This window comes from Sturnus vulgaris, chromosome 16 (assembly GCF_052056855.1).
Source record: "Sturnus vulgaris isolate bStuVul1 chromosome 16, bStuVul1.hap1, whole genome shotgun sequence".
Taxonomy (NCBI): domain Eukaryota; kingdom Metazoa; phylum Chordata; class Aves; order Passeriformes; family Sturnidae; genus Sturnus; species Sturnus vulgaris.
The window spans coordinates 1,056,714-1,074,270 of NC_142258.1; the positions used below are offsets into that span (position 1 = coordinate 1,056,714).

Genomic DNA, 17,557 nt, shown 5'->3' on the forward strand with positions numbered 1-17,557 from the left:
ACAGAGAGGAACAGCAGCGTCAGCGCAAAGCGAGAGCTGGCAAATTATTCCCTGTGGCTGCTGATGGGAAAGGTGGGAGATAGCAAAGCCTGTGGCTCAGGAGCCTCAGCAGCTGTTCTGCCTGTTTTAGCTCAGCACCACAGGGCAAACCCCAGCTGCTTGCTCAGGCAGCTCAGGGTGAAGCACAGGTCCTGCTCCCGAGAGCACTGAACACGGTTTGGAGCTTTGATGTTCTCCCTGCTCAGGATCAGGCCATGATCGTGGTGCAAGCCAAAGCCAGGGGCATGTTCTGCCACACTCTGATATTCATGGGATCACAGAATTCTGGAACGGTTTGGGTTGGAAGGATCTTAGAGATCATCGAGTTCCAATTCTCTGCCATGGGGAGGACACCTTCCACCAGACCAGGGCTCAGAGCTCCATCCAGCCTGCTCTTCAACACATCCAAGCCTTTCCCACCCTCCACACCTGCACAGGGTTTCTCTATTTCACCCTCCACTAGAGCCAACATCATCCCTCTCATTCCCCTGAGAAGCCCTCAGGGCAGGGGAAGCCTGGCCTCTCCCTGTCCTTCAGCCCATCACATCCATCCCTCTGGAGCCCTCTTAAGGCAGCAGAAGCTGCCCTGTCCTGCTGCCAGGCAGATGGAACAGCTGCTTTGTAAGCCCATTAAATGCTCTGTAAATTTGAGCACTTTAAATAGCTCCCCTCTCCGTCCTGACAGTTTAACTTGACAAAGTAGCAAACACAATCTAACACACTAATGAACATAAAGGCTGCAGCATTTCACTGGTCCTGATCCTGCCCTGTGCATTCCCTGGAGCCTCCTCAGCCACATTCCCTGGCCACAGAGCCAGCTCTTGGCAGGGCTCTGAGTCCCCCCCCTGGAGCTGTTATCTGCTGCCCTGCTCCCATGGCCTTTTCCTGCCCGGCACAGCTGCACCGAGCTCCCTCCAGAGCTGCCAGAGCAGGACTGCAGATGAAGCCAGGCTGCTTCCTGCACTGGGGATTTTTCCACATTAACCAGTAAATCTCGGTGTCTCTGTGCAGGGCTGCTTACTGGAATGCTGCAGCCAAACTACAACAGCTTCCAGCACTTTTAGGGGAATAGCACCCTCACTGCAATAAACAATCCTGAGCTCTACTGCTGTTGCTACAGCCCCATTCTGGTGATCAGAAGCACGTCAGAAGCATTAGAGCCATCTCAAAGCCATCTTTCTTCACAAGTAGCACAGAAGCAGGAATAATATACAGCTTCTATTAAATCCCACTAAAATGGAATCCAGAAGAATATTCATAACACCCTGTGCCTTTCATTTGAGGATCTCAAATCCCTTTGCAAACATTAACTAAATGAAGCTTCAAGCCATTCTTGTTTTATAAGCAACACTTCCTTCACAAATGAAGCACAGGCATTGCTGGGGTGCCCAGGAGCTCCTGCAGAGCCCTTCCAGAGGAGTTTTCGACCTCACGGAAGCCACAACAAGAGACTGAAGATGACCAAGACAGGGTGGCTAAAGCGCAGCTCTCCTGGGAAAAGCCATCCCATTTTAAGCAAGCCCTAGTTTTGCTTGACAATCCCCAGAAAGAGACAGAGGGGACAGTCCAGGCTTGGTTGTGGCTCACCCAGGATGTTTGGGAGAGCCCTGCCTTACCCCACAGGTTGTGATGACGGGATCCTTAAACACACTGCAGCACAGCTGGCAGCACAGCTTCACGGACGGCTGCTCTGCAAACACCAGGGGCTCCTGCAGGGCACACAGAGGGACACACACAGCCTGGGTTAGTCCAAACCAAGAGCCTGCAGCTCTGCAGAAGGAATAACACAATCTCTGAGTGGTGAGCCTCAGGGAGCCTGGGGCACACCGAGGGTTTCATTGTGTCAGCATAAAATTCTGTCTGGGTCTGCTGAGTGCAAGCAGGGGAAGAATGAACTTGGGAATGGCTGGAAACCCTCAGCTCATCACAAACTGGGGGCCACCAGCATCTGGCAGGATCAGCACCTGACAGCAAACTGAACAGACCAACTTCTTTGCCAATGATTCAAGTCACCAGAACTGGCTGGGACTTTGTCCTTGTTTGGCCTGAGCATAGAGTTGTCAAAATTGTACTAAGCCCGAGCTTAAGAGCAATTTTAAAGCAGCCTGAACTCTTGTGTTTTTGCAGCATTCTGAAGGAAGGGCTCCTTCATTCCTTGGGAAGCAGAAATAATATTGTTTCTGCTGCAATGAGCCCATCTCTCCAGTCTGGTTTACCAACTAGGACAGGCAGCACAGGGCTCCAAGCACGTCCTCCCAGAGCACCACAGCTCTCCACGCTCACATTTCAGAGCATTTCCAATCAATCTCTGCAGTTCGCCCTGTCTTTTCATCCTGTGCTGCTCTCAGAAATGCAAACACAGCCCCCTGGGTTCCCAAATATGAAACGCACTCTTATCCCAGATCAGTGGCAGAACGCTGCCTGACCTTTTATTCATTCACTTTGGGATTGGTTACTGGGTCACAAGCTAAGCTCAGTTTAAAAGTATCCTCCCCCAGCACGTAGACAATTCCTTGCACCTTCCCAGGGTTTACAATCAAGTCTGTGGGGTGCCATGCAGCCCTGAATGGGGATGGGGCTCCAAATCCATGGGGAATTGTATTTCTCTTGCTGCCTGGGGCCAGACCACGAGCCTGAGCCTTGCAACCCACCCTGCTCTGCTGCAGGGCCAGGGAATCACAGAGGACTTTGCAAAGACTTACAGTTTTTCTGGGAAGCAGAAAAGCCTCACCATTGTCCTCGCTTTCCAGGCAGGGCAATGGTACACGAGGAAACAAAGTCAGTGGTGGAAACAAAATTAAAAGCAGGAGTCTGAGCCAGGCACGGCACAAAATCTGCCCGTGAGAGCTCTGTGTACTCACGACAAGTCCACTAAGTTACTCTTTTGACACTGAGCTTCCTAATCCTGCTCCTTGAGACAATCCCAAATACCTACTGGCTCCTCCTCTTCCTCATGGAGTGAGAACGTGGAGCGCAAGGACATGTTGGACTCGGAGTGCAGGGAGCGGACGGAGATGGCGGAGTCGGAGCGGCGCGGGGTGCTGATGGGAGGCTGCGGACACAGAGCGCCCCTGGTCAGTGCAAACACTTCCCAAACTCCAGCAAAAGCCTTCAAGTTCGGTTTTCCCCCCACTCCACAACACTCAGCTGCTCCGCTCCCAGCTGCGCTGTGTGCCCTTCCCTGCACCGTGCCCAGAGACAGAAGCACTCGAGTTTAACTCCCTAAGCCAGGCTGACGTGGAAATTCCAAAGCACATCACTTTCTCCAAGGTGCATTCCCTGCACACTTACCGTGCACACCCGCAAAGCAACGGCCTGCAAGAATTAATCCTCCATGGAAAGCTCTGTAAATCTCCCCCAGAGACTGCTCCAGCTCCTGCAATGTCTCTAATCTCTGCAGCAGCACTTGTTGTTGCACTCACTATCTAACTTCTGCCAAATTTCTTTGCGTAAGTGTGGAGACTTCCTTCTATTGAATTCTCTGTGAGCCCGGCTCGGCCGCTTCCTGCTCGGGAGGGGAGAGTGGAGCAGACACCCCGTGCACCAATCCATGGAGATCCTCTGCCTACAGCAGCCTTGGGATTGGCTTTGAGGGAATGCTGCTGCTGGACTATTAGCCAGCAGCACGGCTCCCAGGCTGGAATATCAACCATCAGCACGTAGCCAAGGTGCCACTCAGTGTCAAAGCACCCCTGCAGAGCATGGGGAGACTGGATTTGAGGATCCAGTGCAACTGGGAGTGCAGCTACTGCAGGGTTACTCTGGAAGAGATGCTGCTGGTGGACTGGAAAAGGTGCAGAGAGGAGGAATAAAGGTGTTCAATGAGCAGAATGGATGCTTTGACAAAGCAATAGAAGAATGAAGCCAGAAGCCTCAGACACTTTAGACAAGGCATGATGGATGAGCATCTGCACGTGTCCCACTCTCCAAGGCTTGGCTGTAGCCTCTGTCAGTCTCTAGCACTGAGGAGTGTTGGCTGGAAGGAGCTCTGGAGATCCTGCCCACTGGAAAAGGGACTCCCAGGCCAGGCCTGGCACTGCCCAGGGAACAGGGAAAGCTGCACACACCAGACTCTGCTGAGTTCCTGTCCTGCACCTTGTAAGAAAAACACTTTTCCTCGTGTTCCATCTGAGCCTCAGGAGCTGTGTGCCTGCCCTGGCTGAAAGGGGGTGACATCAGACCCAAGGACAGACAAAGGCAATGCAGGGGGGCAGTGGGGCCAGCAGGAAATTCAGCAATGAAAGCTGCAAGATGGAGTTCAGAGGCTGCTGCCCTCCCCAGAGACAAAGCATGCTGCAGTCCCAGTGCAGCCTGGCTGGGCTGCAGGAGAGCAGCAGAGCAGAATGCTGCTGGTTCCTCACACTGCTCTGATGCTTCATTTTTATGATCCTGGGCTCCAAGGAACTCAGAAATGCTGCATCTGCTTAGAAGCCAAAGCATAAATGTCTTCCCCTTAAAGACAGCATATTTATTGACTAAATACATAAACCTTAAGGAGGAAAGGCTATAATGAGATAAATCTATTTTATGTGTATCCATTAATTTTATTATTTTCCTCCACTAGTAGCAGAAATTATTAAAATAACCAGAATGACTGTGCATAGTTCCCACTCTGGAGGTGAGAGGGGGTGAGGGCAGCAAAGGCTCTGCAGGGAGGCAGGTTTGTCACCAGCAACATCCAGTGAGGATCACCAACAGAGAAGGGGAATGCAGCATTCCCAGAAGGCAGGGGTGTGAGACACAGGTTTGTGAATGACTGTGGGCTCAGCTCCCTGTGTCCTGGTTTGGATAATGCTGGTGTTGACTGCACAGCAGACAAGGGGATGTGCTGAGAAGGATCCCTCACTCCCCCTGGGCACAGAATGGCAGAGGGTGTGCTGGCACTTCCAGACCCTCTGGGGGTCTGCAGCCTTGGTTTTGCCAAGCAAAACAAGGATAAAACTCAAGAGACCCCATTTCTGCACTAAACATCAGGCACACCTTCAAACAGCCCAAGGATGGAGCAATTAAACATCTGATGGAAGATGGGGAGTTTTTTGCTGGCAATTCAATCCAGCCTCTGGCTCAGAGGTGAAACAGGCTTTGGGCAGCCAGGCAGCCTCCATCCATGCAGAGTACCCTACTGTTCAATATTCAGCACCAATCTTTGGCTGCATCACCTCAGCCACAGCAGCAGCCTCCAGGTGGAGGCTCCAGCACAGCCCTGGTTGCAGCTCCATCAGGCACAGCAAGGTGGGAACCTGTGGCACTGTGTGCAGGAAGGATGACAGCAGCCACTCAGCAATCCCTGCCCTGCACACGGAACACACTGCTCTGCTTTTGTTTCACTAACAGCAGCTTCACAAGGAAAGAAAAAGGGGTGGTGGAGGTCACAGGAAGGCTCTGACTCGTCTCCAACTGTCTCTCTGATGCCTGAGAAGCCCTTGGCAGCTTCTGGAGGAGGAAAAACTCAGTGATGAGGAAGGGAAATCCCAGATTATTTCTTGACAAAGCAAATGAAGCTTCCTAAGAGGGTTAGTGAGTCTGCCTGGAGCAGCAGGCAGAGCACGACTGAGGCGGTTCTGGTTTGTCAGCACCTCACGCTGCTTCCTGAACCACTCATTAATCCTCTCACTATTTTTGCAACAGAATATTTAACACTCCAGGGAAAGTGGGCTGAGACTGTCCAAGAGGATTGAAGCTGGCTCCCAGCAGAGATCTCCCCCATTCTTGGCTGCACACCCCAGTGGGGATTTCAAAGGAGTCAAGGAGTTTCTTTATCAGACCTGGCTAAATAAAATATTCACAGCATCCCCTCCTCTGGAAAAATCCTCCCCTCTGCCCTGTGAGAACTGCCCAGCTGGTGAAAAGGGCACTGTGAGTCCAGCACTCAGCCCACAGGGTCTGTGCTGACAGCCAGGGGTGGCCTCAACACTGGCCCAGCTCCTGGGGTCAGTGGTGGGCTGGAGAGCTGCACTTGCCAAGGACACCAGGCAAATTTTCAAAGGACTTTTAGAAAAAAGACCAACAACAAACAAAACCCCCCATGGGCTCACATAAAACACAGCAAGATCTCTGAGCAACAGAAGGAACTTTATAGGATGCTGACAATAAAATTCTTTGCAATCTGGTGTCAAATTTATTTTAAGAAGTGCTGCAGCTCCACACGGTTGCTGACCCCAGTCTCTAACTCCAGCAGCAATGATCCATTTATGCCTGGCTTGGAAATTGGGTCTTGTAACCTAAGTCTACAAGTGCTTAAACTGGAGTTTGTCACTAACATGTTTAGATCTGAACAGAGCTTGTGGTTGTGAGTTGTGGCTGGAGCACCAGGGACAAGAGAAGGTCCAGCCCCGGAGCTGTCCATCCTTTTATCCAGGTTTGCTTTGCTGTTGCTGTTCTTGATTTAACTGATTTAGCTAATTTCATTTCTCTCCAAGCAGCTAACCCTGGAGCCTGTTGAATCACTAAATTCACCAAAAAGAACATACTCAGAAGTGAGTGAGAAAACGGGATACAAAATTGGGAACTGCTTTACCACCAAGATATTGGGAGAGGGGGAATGGCTTGTGTGGGAAGCCCAGCACAGCCCATAGTGTCCAAAATCCCACTCTGCAGGTTCCAAACCTGCTCCCTATGGTCAGAGGCCCCATCTGGAGGTGGGAATAGGAATGGATTCTATGCAGAGCCAGCTGGGATCCATCCAACACGGAGAGTGCCTGGCCCCAGTCACAGCCCAGACATGCCTGGCAGGAGCTGTTTCCTCCCGAGCTCCCTGCTGTCCCAGGAGCCAGGTACATCCCTCCAAGGAGGCTCTGGGATTTGTAGTTCCCAGGATTTGAACCCACCTAACCATTTCAAGCAGCAGGAAAAGCAGCAGGAGCAGCTCTAACCTAAAGCCCCAGGTCAGACTGAGCTGATTCCCCACAGCACCAACCTTGGGAGCAGCCAGCAATGCTGAGGCTGATCCTGCCTCTGGGACACAGACAATGATGAGGGAGGCAGGGCAGCCCAGAGGAGCTCCAGACTCCTCTCACTTCACTTCTGATCAGCTAAGCCAGTCAGGAGGGTCCTGACAACACCTACCATGCCATCATCCTCATCCCTTGGGGAGTAGGTGAGGGTGCTGGAGGAGGACGGGGTCCGACGGTGCTGCTTGAAAGTGTTGGTCCCGTCAGCTTCAAAGGGAGTGAAAAAACAAAAACAAGCATTTAGGCTCCTCAGAAACATCTCCAAGCTATGGGACAGCCTCTGTAGCTGTAAGTGTTCCTTAGAAATGGAAATTTTAGGGATTGTCCAATGTTGGTTCATGACTTGACATAGCAGCACAGGTAGAACAATCCTGATCTCTGAGAGCTTGCCCAGAAAAGAGCACAGGTAATATCCTGTCAGGTCCACAGGTTAAAAAATATTGTGAAAAGGAAACTTTATACTCCCACATATCTCAGTCACCAAAAAAAATTGCTTGGATCCAGGGAGGTCTGGATATCCCTGAGGCACAGGGGAGCCATGCTAAATTAAATATAAAATATTTATGTAGAGATCATGTAACCAACTCTTATATGTATAAAAGTCTGAATGTAAATATTCAGGAGTCCAAAACCATCCAGAGTCCAGGACAAATGTAATCCAAACATTTTTCTCAGGCACATGTTCATCTCCTTATCAAAATCAGTGTCAAGTCTTTTTGTCTCTATTAAAGGAAGGATATTTGTATTCCAAAATGAAACCAGGCCTCTTCCTACATTCACCCCACGTGCCAGGGCTCAGGCTCCCCTCACCTGCTGAGCTTTGGGGAATAAGGCACAGGAATTGTAAATGAGCAGGGACATTTGCATCCCCTCCTGTCTGAGCTAAAAATGGCCACGGGGTTTTACCAAAGCTCCAGAGTGACTCACAGTCAGGCACAGAAGAAAAATGGAATTTTCAGCATTGGTGATGATTGTCACAGGGATCAATAAGATTTGGTGCTGAGCTCAGTATCAAACCCTGTTGTACTACTCTGTTTTTCTGTTTTCTCAGTGGTACTGCTCAGGAGGAGAGAAAACTCATTTCCATCACGTCAGGACACTTGGGCTGCACAACACCAAACCCAGCCCCTCAACACCTGGTTAACGACCAGAGAGATTCTCCCAACAGCTTTTTATGATCTGTAAAACAACAACACCCACCCTGAGATCACACCCAGTACACATGAAATACTCACCCTTTGTGATGGTGGTCACAGCAGAGAAGGCTGGCCCAAAAGTTGTTTCCATTCTTGTCTGAAATATTGAAAAAAAAATTAATGTCAGGGCATTTAAAGACTCATTTAAAACCTTCAGACTCTGCCTGAGCTGGTGAAATACTGCATACATATTCCAGCTTTTATCTGTGAATAGTGAGATTTTAAGTGGCAAGAAAAATACCCTATTTGAAAAGAAAGGATGAGAGCACAGGAAGCAGCCCTGCCCCCTGTCTGTGGCCTTACCCCGTTAGTGTTTTCAGGAGTAGAGATGTTTGTTGTGCCGCTGGAGAAACGATTGTAGCGAGCGTTCTTGTTTGAGCTCATAATCTAGGCCAGCATCTGTTAGTCATGGGAAGCTTGCTCTGGGGAAGAAGAAGGACACAAAGGGAGTTAGGCTCGTTGTGGGTATTTTCCTGGGTTCAGAGAACCCTCTCCTGCAGCACAAAGAGCCCAAGTGTTTCCCTAAACTCACATAAACCTGCATTTTCAGAAGCAAGAGGAGAGGACAAAGTCAGATTCCTTCAAATTGTTCCTGGGTGAGTGCTCAGCGTTTTTAAAATATATGATTATCTTTTAATAAGAGCCTCATTTCTCTCCCCTCACTGCTTCATTAGGCTCAAGTTTGCAAAGTCAAGAATTCCACGATAATCTGCAGAAACACATGGACTTTGCTTTCCTTAACCTCTGCTGAAACCTGATATTGCTTCAGGGCACAATTATGCTGCTGTCCCAGCAAATCTGACAAGATGCTCTCAGTCTCCTTCAGAGCCAGGACACCCTCAGGAAGGAGCTGCAGCTCCTCTGCAGGTGAAGTGTCTCAGGTGTTTCTAGCAATTTTTCTCTTATTTGGGAGTGACAAGTCCTAAATCTCCAAGCTCTTTATAAAAACACCACTGTGATTTTTCCACTTTACAGAAAGGGAAACTGAGGCTCAGAGAGAGAGAGAGGGAGAGACAGGATCCCAGCAGGCAGCTGTGAGCTGGGAATTGTGCAGGGATTCCCACGTCCCTGGAGAGCCCTGGCACACAGATTTTAAAACATTGCAAAGGTGACACTGAGCTGTCCTGGGCCAAGGCTCTGCTCAGGTCCTGACACAGCACTCCTGGTGCTCCCTGCAGCTCTGGATCCAACAGATCCACATCCTGTCAGGCAGTCAGGAACAGCAGCAGCACAATCCTGAGCAGGGAATTGCTGCTCAGGTCTAAACACTGAGAATGGTCAAAAATTCTATATTTAAAAAAAAAAAAATTCCGAAGAAAAACCAAACAAACAGAAACCCTGAAACCAAACCCAAAAGCATCTGAAAACCAGGGATCTGGGTAATGTTTTCCACACACGTGACAGCACTGTCCTGGCTGCTTGCAAATGCCAGATCCCTGAGGAGATGCTGAGCACAGAGTCTGGAGTTGTCTCAAAAGCAGCAGGAATGAAGCAGAGTTGTGCTGCAGCATCAGGGAGACCTGCAGAGTTCAAAGCTGGGCTCCAGCAAGCCAGAAGTTTGGCTTAGGCCATCAGATCCTTTTATTCCTGTCCTGTCCGTGTTCCCGAGGGCAGACAAAGGGTTTGGGCCACTGGTCCCAGGAGATGTGAGCCCCACTGACTCAGCCTCTCTCCCTCTGGCAGCCTCGGATGAGCTCTGGAGCTCTCAGCTACCTCCCAGCAGAAATTCCCCCCTCCTGCAGGAGCCTGAAGATGAGAGGTCTCCAGCTGGGGTCTCCAGATGATGCAGTGCTCATAAATTAAGCAAAGTACTTCCATGAGCAATGGCACAAACTGCTGCATTTCCTGGGATTTCCCATCTCAAGGCTGCATTGTCTCGTGTCCAATAACACGTGTATCCCTGAAATTCCCCTCTCCACAGGTTCCCTACATCTAGCAGTACAGCTGGGCTCACCACTCTCCTCTGGAAAAAGGATTCAGTGCTCTGCTCCTCCTATTACTGCGTGGAAATGGAGAAATATTCAAATTTCCAGGGATATGAATCCACACAACACCTACCCACACACCCCTTATCCTGCACTACTCAAAGGCAGGAGCAGGGATATGCTCCCATTTCATCAGCCATGTCAGTTAAGGTTAAGGGAACCTTGCATATCAAATATTCCTCTTGGGGTTCAGGGCAGTCATTCCCAGATGGAAAGAGAGGAAACCCATCCTGATGGAGGATCATGGGCTGTCAGAGACTCAGGCAGGGCTTCATTTTCAGGGTATGTATCACCTTCAGATGGAACAGATGGAGACTGAAGCAATGGGAAACACTCAGAGACAGAGAAAACAAAAATGGGAATAAACTGACAGTGTGAGGAGCTCTGTGATATCATTAAAGGTTGGATCAGATGTGCCACAAGCATTGACTGCAGCCACTCGAGCCTTGCCTGGGAACCTCCAACAAATCCAAAGTGGGGAAGGGAATGTGGAATACAGGGATTTTCCACTCTCTGCTTATAAACATGACCTGTGCCTGCAGCTTGGCTGAGCAGGGTACCTGCAGCAGCTCTGCTCCTGTCTGCTCCAGCAGGGACCAGAGGAATGTGAGCAATGGAAAAAATGTCAAACAGAATATCAGCCAGGCTGCACAACACCACAGCAATGTCTGATTTCAGCCCAAACCTCTGCACCCACCACACACAGGAGCACTTCAGCAGAGCAGATGCCTCTCCTGAGCACTGTCTGACAAACTCCTCACACTCCTTCCTTTCCATCTGAGAACCTTTTCCAAATGATAGCAAAGAATTTAAAAGGAGGCAGCAAAGAGCTGATGGTATCAACATTAATACCAGCTTCCTACAGCACTTGTAAAAATCTCTGCCACATCTCTGCACCTCTGCTTGGCATCTGAAGCCTGCCAGCTACACTGTGCTGTGCTCCCAGGCCTGGAAGATGTGTCCCTCTTGGGTGGCTGGTGTTGGGAACACAGCCTGTGATCCAGATTCTCCTTGCCTGGACTTAACTTTTTTTTTTTTTTTTTAACATGCAACATCAGTGTTTTTTGCAAAGTAAACAAAGAAGGGGGGAAGTCTCCCCTGGAAAAAGGAAGCTGTGGGGACCCAATATTCAGTAAATCCTACAGCTGATCATAACCAGATGTGAGGGGGGGCAGGGATAGGTTTCAGCATTTGCACATTACAGGGATCAACTCGAAGCTTTTGAGACTCAGCAAGAAGAAAAGCCTTAAAATCCTACTGTAGTAATCCAGGCAAGAAAAATCCCAACCACCAGTGGCTGCAGGGGGAAGCAGAGCTCCTTCTCCCCACTGCTGAAGGGAAATCCAGCAGCATCAGCCACACATCACCCTGAGACTGCACCTCAGAGCTGGGAGGAGAATCAGGACCACTGGCCTGGATAATTCTCCTTCCTTGCCCACTGAAGCTCTCTCATGGTAATTCACCCCCAAGGAAATTGCTGGGCTGGCAAATCGTCCCACAGCAGGACAGAGGCAAAGGCAGGCAGGGTTATCCTGCCCTGGCTGATGTGAACTTCCTGATCTCACAGCTTGGGTATTTATGGTGTAAGACACGAGCTTCTGTTCCTCTTTCAACACTGCTCTCACAACAAGCAGGGTTACACATCCTCCAGAGTATTGGCACATCCCCAGGGAAGCACTCTGACAAAAGCACCCACAGCTCGTGGGACAAGGGCAAGGCAGGAAGGTGCCAAGGGCACAGGGTGTTTGTTAATTAACTACATTAACTACTCTGTGAGCATCAGCACCTCCTCAGGGTGACAAGGACTATCAGCATCTGGTCTGACCTGTACAGCACAGGCTGTAAGAATGTAGAGATACAGCAGATCCCTGAGGCTTACACCCCTCCATGGGCACTGCACCCCACTGGTCACTCCTCAGCTCAGGGAACACCTCAGGGAATCCCTGAGCAGACACCTCTCCATGGACACCTCTCCATGGACACCTCTCCATGGACACCTCTCCATGGACACCTCTCCCATGGACACCTCTCCCATGGACACCTCTCCATGGACACCTCTCCCATGGACACCTCTCCCATGGACACCTCTCCCATGGACACCTCTCCAAGGTCACTGGACCCCACTGGTCACTCCTCAGCTCAGGGAACTCCAGGTCAGAGTTCCTCAGCACCACTGCTGAGTCAGCTTGGTGCAGCTCCTGGCTGAAGATTGTGAATAAAAACCAAAAGTGAAATCACCACGTCTGAGGTGACACTCAGCTCTTCTGAGCAGTCAACACCAGCTGGTGGTGAAGAACTTATGAAAAACCCCACAAAACTGGGGAGACAAAGAGGTTGTAGAGGAGCTAAAATCTAAAAGACCTGAGCCAGCAGGACATTTCTTACACTCTTTAGATGTCAGTCAGTGCAGGAAGGACATAAAACACGAACAGAAGTTCAGCCTTACTGACAGGACTGATAAATCTGTGGAACTGTCTTTTTACTGTTTATAAATTTTTCTTATAAGTCACACCAGCTCTTCTGAGTGTCTTACAGCGAGGCCATAATTGTACTGAGCTGTCATCAATAAAAATAAAAGGGATATTTTTAATTGCTGCTACTTTTACCAGTGCTTGCACTGACTGCAGGAGTGACAGAACACATTCAACAGCTGTTTGAACACTGCCATGCCTTTGAACAAATGGAGTTCAGAAAGGAAAAGCATTTCATATGGTGCTTTTCCTAAAGGATAATGAAGCCTTGGGATAGAAGAATATTTGCAATATTTCATGTTAAAACCTGAAGCTGTACTTTCAAATGTTCCCATAGCTGGATCAAAAGTGATTGCTCTGGTAAAACGAAGCACCTCAATTTTCCCAGAAAAAATAAAATTAAATTAGAAGTTAGAACAGAGGCCAATATTCAGTACTGTTCCATGACACAAAAGCTACATTTGAAGCTTTATTTCCATTTCAGGTAACCTGGGAAGATCCACCTACAACACCATTATTGTTATGCAGCCCAGTTCTGACCCTGCAACCGAAATTCTCCTGTGTGGGCTCAGCAGCTCCTCAGTCACTGCTGGGCAGGAATAGGCACATTCACAGCTCTGCCACACAAGGATCTTAATCAAAAAGGTGCTTTAAAAGTTGTGTGCTGTGCCTCACACAGCCTGAGCTCTTCCACATCCTCCCTCAAAGAACAGACCCCTTCTGAGATCATCACATTGTTAAATCGTGGGTTTGGTGAGGGGAAAAAAAATAAAACCCCAGCCAAGCCCTGAAACCAACAACATCCTCCCCCTCCAAGGCAAAAATCTCAGTCTTGATGCAGCTCCTCGAGAGGGAATGGCCAACTCTGAGCAAAGCAGATATCAATGAAAGATATCACACTTCAGAAGCTGAGAACAGTCACCACTCAACCACAACTGGGGCTCACTGGTGCTCCTCAGACCTGTCTGGCAGAGAGAACAAATGACTGCCAACACCCCACAGGGTCCTGTGGGATGGCTCAGCTCTGCTCTTGGTCTCCCTGCTGCAAATCTGACAGACACAGGGGCTTGCAAATCAACTGAAAATCCCTGAAGTCATGGCAGGGCAGAAGCAGAGACTGGGGGATGGAGAAACTTGGCCTCTGTTCTTCCAAGGGAGCCAGAGGAATGTTCGTCTCACCTGGATTCTGCTCTTCTGGAGTCCTGCTAGACCCAAAGCAATCAAAGCTCCTCTCTCCTTTATTCCCCATTTCCAAGTGCTTTGCCTTATGGCTGGCTGCATTGCATCCTCAGGAAAGCTGCAACCACCCCATCACACTATGGGATTCTTCCAGATTAAAGTCATAGGAAACCTGAGCCCATAGCCATGACTCAAAAAGCACAAAATATCACTTCCACCCCCTGTTCCCCCCAACATCCTCCAAAGTTTTGACACCTCGTGACACACACTCTTTTCTGCCCTCTGGATGCAACTAGAACACTTGAAACATCCAGCTGAAATGCATCATCTCTTTCAGAAAAGAAAACAGAACACATCCAGCAAATTCCAATCACCTGCTCTTTTTTTGTAGAGTTTCCTTGGACTTTGCCACTGAGAACAAGCAGGAGGCACCAACACTCATCGATCAAATTAGTGATTCTGGGAAAAACAGCACCAAATCCTTGATTCCCAAAGAAATCAGGGGATGTGGACACTTCCACCATGGCAAATCTACTGACAGCTTTGAGACAGAAACACCACTCAGTGCCCCACAACCCCCAAACACCACGGATTGAATTCTCCCCAGGGTGACTCAGAATTCCAGGGAAGGCAGCGGGACATCGCCTCTCCTCACAAACTTGGCTTCTGTGCTCACAACTCTGCCTAAGCAGTATCGAGGATTTCCCACTTCTGAAACACCAGAACGACCTCAGGACACGCTGGCTGGGTTGCTGCAATCCAGCATTCCACGCCCTTGCAAAGGTCACTGTGAAGGATCATAAAACGAGCAGAACAGAGCTCCAGCTGCTGGACACGCCACAGGTACCCCCTTCCAAACTGGTGCTGGACTCCAGGTACCTCCTGCTCTGCACTGAGGCATGGAAACAATTCCTCCCTCACTGCTGAAAGGGAGCAGCTTTCCCGGGAATGCTGCTGACAGCCTGACACCCCGGAGCAAACACTTCTCCCTGGAGGAAACTCACCCTTGGCCATGCCGGAGCAGCGCAGCCCGCTGAGATGCCACCACCATGCCCAGTTCCTGAGCTGTGCACGGGCTTTTCCTCGGCCAAAGTGTCTCTTCCGCTACGTGTGTGCGTGTGTGGATCGCTCCCCGGTGATGTAAACACAAAGGCATGCGGAGCAGTGGGCGATATGTAAATCCAGCTGGAAAATCCCACAGCTCAGCCAATCTCCACGCTGCCTCCCAGCTTTGCCCCGGCTGCTCCGGGTTCAGTTTAGTGCAGGAAAAACAACCCTCTCTAGGCACACATGGATTTATTCTCTTGATCGGAGAAAGATCTGGAGACAGAAAAGGCTTTTGCTCGCTTTAAGGGGAGTTTGAGTTTCTCACCCTCTTTTATAGCTCACAAACTATTCAGAATTCCGAGTAACAAAACAGCAACATGCTCTTTGCCTGGAGAGCCAATGCAGGGAAATCGAGTTAAAAAGAACAGGCACAGAAAAGCAGAGCTGGGGAGCAGGACTCGTCCAAAGCACAGACACTGATGGTGGTGGGGGACTTGTACTGCCAGGACACTCCTCCCAAAACTGAGGCTCTCCCAGGCACAGGCAGTGCCTCTCTGCAGCCCCTAGGACACCTCGTTAAACAGGAACGGCCTGAATGGGTAATTTGGGGTGCTGCTGCCTTAGGTTCCTGAGCTCAAAGAAGGGTGACACGTACCCCTGTGAGCAACCAGCTGCCTCCCTCCTTGTCCCAGCTGTCCCTACACCCCCAGATCCAGCCCATGGACACAGGGATGTGCTGGTGTGTGCCTCACCATCCTCATGCCAAAGGGGGACACACAGGGAAGGGACAGCAAAGGGAATAAAAACCGGGAGGGACGAGTTCCAACAGACTGAACATGGCCACGTAATCCAAGTACTGGAACCCAGGAAGGATTTTCTCTCCAAGGCACTCCTGGCACACCTGGGCTTGGCTGAGATAAGCTGTGAGAAAGGTACAGTCATGCTCCAGGAAATCCCATAACCAGTGCCAGCAGGGTTTGGGAGGTCCCTGGGAACAGGGGAATGCTCAGCCCTCGAGGTGACCCCTCTGACCCCACTGAGGCTGCAAGGTGCTCAGCAGTGCCCAGGAGCACTCCCAGGTGCAGGGCAGAGCTGGCACCAGCACCTGGGGCTCTGCAACCATCCAGAGCCTGCAGGGCTGCCTGAGGCTCCAGCAGCACCTCGGGATTGTGGAGCCCCAGGAAGGGAAGGGCTGACTTCAGGCAGGGGACACAAACTTCCATGTGATGCTCACACATGGCTCCAGGCCACCAGAGGCTGTGCTGCCACAGGAGGGCTCACCCTGACATCCCCAGGTCAGGGAACCAAACCACCCAAAAACTATGGATTAGAGTTTTATTTCTTTCCTTGAGCCAAATCAATATGAAAGCCCCTGTTTGAGTGCTAGCAGTGAAAGTACCAGCACCTCCTGACTGGAAACACCACTGTAGCTCAGGTTTCTCACTTCCACAGGGTAAAACCCTGTTCCCTCAGGCAGTGTCACCTGCATACAAACCAAATCCCGGTGCTGGAGCTTTTCTGGCTGGATTCAGCCTGTCCCTTCCCTGCTCCAGATAGGGGACCCCAGGACCTGGAGGTAATCCAGCAGACTGCAGACAGTACCTGCTCCTGCAGCTTCCTGCATAATTTTAGGAATTTCCCTTGCCAGGGGAGCTGCAGGTTGGACATCAGGAGGAATTTCTTCATGGAAGGTGCTGCTCAGGGAGGTTTGGAGTCCCCATCTGTGGAGATGTCCAAGCAATCCCTGGATGAGGCACTCAGTGCTGTGGGCTGGGATCAGGCACAGGGTGGATTCAATGATTGTCTTGGAGGTCTTTTCCAACCTAAACAATTCTGGGATTCTGTGATCTCACACTACTTTCCCTCATCAAGGGCCTTCTGGAACCACCCTTCACCCCCAAACCCTCTCCTGCAAGCCCCACCATTCTCAGTGTGGCTGGAAGCCGAAACCACTGGCAGACAAACACTCGAGGCCAAAATGCAGCAGCTGTTTAAGAGGAACCCGACTGCTCAGTGCAGCCTGAAAAAACATTGCTGGGGGGAAAACGCACAGGGAGGCAAAATTAGAGTGCTGGGATTGAAACAAAGGCAGAGCAACGTTGCCAAAGTGGAAAACACAACTGCTTGGTCACAGTTCTTAACACAGATACGCCCTGGCAGGGACAACAGCCTGGACCTGGCGAATTAGGGACACACCAAACCCAGCTCTTGTAACACTCACCAACCCCAATCGCTGTCTCTGACCCCAAAAAGGAAGCTGAACCCAAGGGAAATCCTCCTCGCTGCCCTTCCCAGCACACCAGCTCCGGGATCCGGCAGCAGCGAAGCGTTTGACAGCGTCTGTCACCGGGACAGCGCTGCAGCGGCAGGGGACAGAGCCCCGGAGCGCGTTTGAAACGAGAAGAGGACAAATCCCACACAATCCACAGTCCGCTGCCTGATCCAGAACGGCAAATGTTCCGCGGCAGCTACGGAGACCTACCCCTAGATATCCCACATTTTGTACATTGTGAGCCCAAAGCCCAGGGAAATGAGGTTACTGGGAGGGCAGGAAAGAACCGGCAGCAACACGTGCTGCGGTCGGACAAGGAATGGAGCAGAAAACGACAAAACTAAACAGAAAAAGGCAAAGCTAAGCAGAGTCTGCGATGAGACCCAGCGAACACACAGGGAGGGCAGCGGGGACGATG

General features: G+C 50.4%; 1 protein-coding gene across 2 annotated transcripts in view; it reads right to left on the reverse strand.

Moving 5' to 3' along the window:
- Positions 1-17,557, reverse strand: part of TRAF7 (TNF receptor associated factor 7) — a 28,083-nt gene that overhangs the window by 10,183 nt on the left and 343 nt on the right. Inside the window, exons 1-6 of one of the 2 annotated variants that reach the window (XM_014886448.2) lie at positions 14,825-15,092; positions 8,489-8,607; positions 8,225-8,282; positions 7,105-7,196; positions 2,975-3,091; positions 1,656-1,748 (exon numbers count right to left, since the gene is read on the reverse strand). In XM_014886448.2, coding sequence (XP_014741934.1) covers positions 1,656-1,748; positions 2,975-3,091; positions 7,105-7,196; positions 8,225-8,282; positions 8,489-8,569 — 441 coding nt within the window. In that variant the 5' untranslated portion in view covers positions 8,570-8,607; positions 14,825-15,092. Of the gene's footprint in view, positions 1-1,655; positions 1,749-2,974; positions 3,092-7,104; positions 7,197-8,224; positions 8,283-8,488; positions 8,608-14,824; positions 15,093-17,557 lie in introns of those variants that run through there. The other variant, XM_014886447.2, reaches the window with a different exon arrangement.